Here is a 6,074-nt window from a genome sequence, read left to right on the forward strand (position 1 = left end):
AAGTTAATTAAACAAAACAGCATAGTTTTAAGTGTTTTGCATTTAGCTTAGATGAATGGCATCCTCATGAAATACATATTTTTCTAGGTGACTTAAAAGTACTCTCGTTAATAAAACTGTTAAGACAAAATAGATAAAATAAATTAAATAAAAACTAAAAACAGAAAAGGTAAATTAAGAGAAAGTAATATAATAGGATCTCACATAATTCAGTCTTTTCTTCATTAAAAAATAAATAGCTCCAATGCAACTGAGGTCAATAGAAACAAAGAATAAAAATAAATAATCACAATATTCAACTTTCCACAAATTTTTTGTACTAAAATAAAAAATCATTATATATGAATTTGTTTCAAGTAAACTGATTTTGATCCCTTTTTGATATCAAGGGTAGGTAACACTGGTACTTGAAACTTTTAAACAAGCCAATCTGTTCATCAAACGGTTTTTGTGCTTGAGAACATTCGGTTATCGAAAATTTGCCATGCTGGCGTATGTGGGGCCCACGAGAGTCGCCATGTGGATTGACCTCAATGGTTCTGGCTCTTGATACTTCTAGGAGTAAGCTCTGCTTCATGCAAAAAAAAAAAATTAACACAGTTTGACTTTTTAGGTCCAATGTTATATTTCGTAATCTAGATTTGGTATAGATTTAGCAGCAAGATTTTCCAAGTAAGCAATAGTTGTGTTTAGGTTTTTTATGCAGGGGCAAAGATGTCACACATACAGAAATTTGGTAAAAGTTTAAGGTGAAAATCGGTATATTTGACCTCTAGAAGTTCATTTAACTTTAACCGAACAAACGATTGAACACGAACAATTAAACGAATGAGGCTTTCTTGTTCGTTCATTAGGAATATATATATGTTTCTGTTTGTTATTCGTTAATAGTATAAACAAACGGTTCACGAACGTAAAAGAACAAACGCATACGGAGCACATTCGTGTTTGATCATTTAACTTTAACTAAACAAGCAAACCCGGAGAATTAAACAAACGAGGTTTTGCTTTTTTTTTTGTTAAGAAAATAAGCGTGGTCGTGCTCATTTATTTTCATTCGTTAATAGTATAAACGAATGGTTCACAAACGTAAACGAGCGAGCACAAACGGAGCATGCTCGTGTTCATCAATTTAGATTTAACCAAACAAACGATCGAACATCAACAATTAAATGAACGAGGTTATCTTGTTTGTTCGTTAAGAAAATACGTGTGTTCGTGTTCGTTTGTGTTCGTTAGTTAATAGTATAAATGAACGGTTCAAGAACGTAAACAAACAAACAAAACTGAATATAGATAAATGAACATAACTAAGCAAACACCGGTTAAAAGTAAACATGAACATAAAGATGTTGAGCCTAAAATAATTAGATCATGTAAATAAATGAATTTAAACAAACGTAAACTAACGAACATAAATGACCGTAAACGAACGAACATAGATGAACAAAGTAGATATGTGTTCAAGTTGGTGTGTTTAATTGAATGAACTAAAAAAAACTTGTTCATGATCACTCATGTACTAAATATACGAACATAAACGAACTTCCCGCTAAACGATTCACGCATAGTTCACTGAACGTTTGGTTCGTTTAAGCGCTTAATGTTGAGTATAAAACAAGAATTATCAACCCATTAATATACAAATGGGTCAACAGGTGCTATGTTTTTATCTTTAAAGACAAATAGGTTAAACTAAAAGATTAATCAAAAGGTCAACGGGTCAATGGTCAAACGAGTTAAAAGTAAACTGAACTATCTTCACATGCACAAAAATCTCATAAACCAATTTCTCAATGTAAAGAATAAGATGGTTGTAATGAAAGTAATGTTTATTACTTGAAAGTGTGAATAATACAAAGACAACTACATCTATTTATACACAAACAAACCCTAGCTTTCAACCCATAAAAGGCCCATGGGCTTTAACCAACTACATGGGATAAAACCCTAATTATAACTAAATACAACTAACACTCAATACATACTATGATTATTTTTGTAATTCTACTATGCACACTATATATTTATTAAAATCAAAGGTTCAAAAAAGTTACCAGTTGAATGCGTCGAAGTTTTAACACGATTAACGCCACAAGATTCTCCTCGGGCCAATCTTAATGCTTCGCGGGCCCGAGATAATGATTCTGCCACCTCATTGTCGCCTGGAAGTTCTTTACTCAAAATTTCATAGTCTCTCACGGCTTCGCCCCATCGCTCAAGCTACAAATCCAAGAAAACAATATTTTCCAGAATTAAGTTAATAAAAAACATATTATATAGGAATAATCCAATAAAAAATAGAAATGGCAATTTACAATTTTTTTTGGATTATATAAACTGTGTCAAGACCAAGAGGGTTGAGTAAAAACGTTTAAATGGTAAAGACTGAAAAACTCAAAACCAAGCCCATTGCATGCACTAAATTTTAGTGCATACAACCTCGTATACCTTTGTATTAAGAAACTTAAATCATTATTCTAACAATTTAATTTTTGAAATCATATGTAACACATTATATTGAACCAAAGTAATTTTTTTTTAAAACGCATTTTGGTCTTACACTAATTTTCGACGAAGTACTAATTACCAAAATGACCCTAATCTAAACGAGGTACTAATTACAAAAATGACCCTAATCACCTTTGCATTTGAGACAGCTCTCCTCATAAGGGCTTTTGTGTAATTTGGATGGATGTTAAGGGCAAGATTACAATCTTCAACAGATTTTTCCCACAACCCGAGCTTTGACCAACAAACCGCACGGTTACAGTAAAGAACCGAGTTTGACAAGTTGTATTTAAGCCCGTCACCATACGCAGCACAAGCCTCGGAAAATCTACCCGAGTTGAAAAGATCTTTGCCTTGAGCACGTGCTCGGTTTATTAATTTAACGTGTTTAATTAACGTTCCGACTTCGGTGTTTGTAAAATCAATCAAACTAGCCTTTTCTGCAAATGCAGTTGCTGTTTCAAACCTGCCATCAACATTATAAAACAGTTTTTTTAATCAATAAAGGATCGTTAAAAGCTCGAATCGAGCCAGGCTTAAACAAGCTCAAGCTTTTTAAAATAAGCTTGTTTGATAAGCGAGCCTAAGACAGAGCTTCAACGCGAGCCTAAACGAGCCTTTTATTTATATGATATTTATTTAGTGGATTAACCATTTATTTATATAATAGCATTTATGATTATGATAAAAATAATTATATAACATTATGTCATATATACAAGTTACAGTTAGAAATACATATAAAAATAATCAAAATGTATATAAATAAATAATAAATGAGCTGAGCCGAGCCGAGCCAATCTCTCGTAAGTTGAACGAGACTATTATTTAAAATACTTATTATTTATTAATGTGTTAAATATATATTTAAATAATTATCTTTATCTTACATAAAATTAAGATAATAATAACTAAATAATATATATTATGTTAAATATAAAAGTTGTATTTAATAAATTATTTAATAAATAATAAATTTGTCGATCTCGAGCTTGAAAAAACGACTCACGACTCACGACCCGAGCTTGAGCTCCCAGTAAGTCAAAACAAGCCGAGTTCAAGCTCTCGTAAGTCAAAAGGAGCCAAGCTGGGCTCAGCCCGGCTCATTTACACCCCTGATAAAAATCTGTTACTTTTTTACAACTATTACCAAAGAAAAACACATAAGAATTCCAATAAACCTAACCTTCCAAACGCCATGTCAACATGAGCTCGAACGTAAAACACATACACTTCACATAACATTCCAAAAAACTTGACTTTAGAACATGTGGTGGGAAAAGGTTCTATTTTTGGCAACTCAACAATAATAGAATCCGCGTCTTCAAGTTGATGAAGCTTCAAGAATGCTTCCGCCTTGCAAGCGATTACCTGTGGATATTAATTTAAACCATTGATTAGACTATAAAAAATAATGATTTAAAAGATATTTAAATGAGTACTTGTGGAGATGACACGGCTCCAGTTAACATGGCTGCTTCACATTCTCTAAGCACCCCTTTCCAATCGCCGATCTTTCTAGCATCCGAACACCGGTTAATATGTTTTTCCAAAGTTTGTAGCTTTTGCAACTCAGTCATATCGTTATGTTGACTGTGAGAAAGATGGTGATACGCGCGGTCCACCTGTCCTAACCTGTTAATTATGATTATGATCATCAATTTCCAACTATTTAGGGACAATATAACATAGAAAATTTTCAGATAACATAAAATGTAGCTAAGAGAATCAGCAAACAACCATACAAGCACTAAATACTAATAATAGAAGTTGTAAACTACTGCGAACCTACATTGATAAGTAACCACAAATAAAATACCAAAAAGACAGGAAAACAAGCACTAACCTCAATGCATGTACCTATATGCTTGGTATTTTAAAATGCGCACACTAGGATCGCATAATGTGTGATGCGCTGAGATTCCATGATGCGAGGATGACGCGCTCTAAATCGCGCAATGCAGTCTGATGCGCGCATTTCTGAGTTAAAGTGAGTTCACGCATAGATTACTTGTTCTGATTGCATAGACTACTTGTACACATAGAATTACAAGACTTATTTTGGTTTCTTTTTGAATTTATTTATTTCAATCTCTCACTTTTTATGCGTGCGTGCGCATCATGCATCGGCTATATGATCAAACGCATCAGAGCGCATCACGCATTTAAAACCAAGCCTATACGCTCCCCTAAGGCCTAAACCGACAAATCTATACACACTCAAAAACACAAATCATTCATACACGAAATCGAAAACATTTAAACGATTAAATCACGGTTTCAGGAATTTACCGGAGATAAAGAGACGCTAATCGTTGATGAGCTCTTAGAAACCCCGGGTTCAACCTCACCGCCTCCTCACACTCCCTAACAGCCTCCCCTAACCGCCCCAACATGGTCAACGCAGCCGCCCTATTACTCCGACAAGCCGCATTCTCCGGGGAGATCGAAATCGCCCGATCGTACAACGACAAAGCCTCAACAAAATTCCCTCTTTTGTACAACTCATTCCCAGCATTTTTAACCTCTTCCACATCATGACTAATCATTGCCTTCTTAATTATCATCCCAATTTCCACAGTTGACTCCGTTGACTTCACCCCACCTTTAATTATACTCCCATGACCATAATTCCCAGTTCCCATTCCTAACCCTAGTTTCTCAGTTCGGGTCGCCGGGTTCCGGGTATTCATATTCGATTTCAAGATTTTACCCGACGGGCATATGTTTCCGGTAGGGTATAGATTCGTCGCCGGAGAGTTGACTGAACCACCGCCGGCGCCGGCGACGGAGACACCGCCACCGGCGCTGTTGACTGAACTGTTTCCGGTGGTAGTAGAGCTGCTGGTACTGGTGGTATTAACAGTTCCGGTGACTGAGCCACTGCCGGAGTATATCAACGGAGCTCCGGTGGAGTACGATCTCCGGTGACCCAGTTTCCGATTAGCAGATCGGAGCTTATCCGGCGAGGTGAAATTGGGTATGCTAGTAGTAGCATTAAGCTCGCCGGAATGAGATCGGTTGGATGTTCTGCCGAGACCCAGATCGAGTTCTTTGAAATCAGGCTTGTTCTGGTCAAGAAAAGAAGCTTCATTTCTCACAGGCATGTCGTCGAACACCTTGTGTGCGTGCTCCATTTCTGAAATCTGAAGCAATTGGGTGAATCCAAGAAGTGGGTTTGTGTGTATGGTGCTGGAGTTGAAGTAATGTGTGTGAATTTGGTGTGAAAATGGAGGATTTGAGGAGATGGATTTACAGAGTGAGAAAAGGAGAAGAAGAAGAAGATAAAGATGGGGATCTCGTGATGTATTTATTGTATTCTGTAAATTATTATTATTATTAATTAATATTACTGTTATTATTATTATTGTGATCCACTCTCCATAACTGGCATCAGCTGGAATAATATTAACAACAACACACCTCATCATAGCCGTCCAATGGTTTTCAAATTTATTTATCATTATTATTATTATTATTATGAGCAAATTAATTACTATAGGATTTAATTTAATTTAATTTAATTTAAGATTAAGGCTGAGGGGTGTGGGGGGCGCGAGTGG

General features: G+C 35.5%; 1 protein-coding gene across 1 annotated transcript; it reads right to left on the reverse strand.

The window, feature by feature from the left end:
* Nucleotides 1-219: 219 nt before the first annotated feature.
* Nucleotides 220-5,832, reverse strand: LOC143631638 (inactive TPR repeat-containing thioredoxin TTL3-like). The gene is made up of 6 exons (XM_077100337.1): nucleotides 4,804-5,832; nucleotides 3,954-4,146; nucleotides 3,698-3,882; nucleotides 2,644-2,977; nucleotides 2,058-2,223; nucleotides 220-568 (listed from the first exon to the last, which is right to left on the reverse strand). Exons 1-6 carry the CDS (start codon nucleotides 5,646-5,648, stop codon nucleotides 531-533), a joined length of 1,761 nt encoding a protein of 586 aa, XP_076956452.1. The 5' UTR covers nucleotides 5,649-5,832; the 3' UTR covers nucleotides 220-530.
* Nucleotides 5,833-6,074: the final 242 nt, after the last annotated feature.

This window comes from Bidens hawaiensis, unplaced genomic scaffold (assembly GCF_021521415.1).
Source record: "Bidens hawaiensis isolate Kalapana, Puna unplaced genomic scaffold, B.hawaiensis_p1.1 tig00006171_1, whole genome shotgun sequence".
In the NCBI taxonomy this organism is placed as follows: Eukaryota; Viridiplantae; Streptophyta; class Magnoliopsida; order Asterales; family Asteraceae; genus Bidens; species Bidens hawaiensis.

Excerpts from the sequence above, each read along its gene's own strand:
- LOC143631638 (XM_077100337.1), bottom strand. The coding sequence starts at position 5,648 with ATGGAGCACGCACACAAGGTGTTCGACGACATGCCTGTGAGAAATGAA. Across the intron at positions 2,978-3,697 it reads GTTGACATGGCGTTTGGAAG|GTTTGAAACAGCAACTGCAT; the intron begins GTTAGGTTTATT and ends TGTTGATGGCAG. Across the intron at positions 569-2,057 it reads AACTTCGACGCATTCAACTG|AGCTTACTCCTAGAAGTATC; the intron begins GTAACTTTTTTG and ends TGCATGAAGCAG.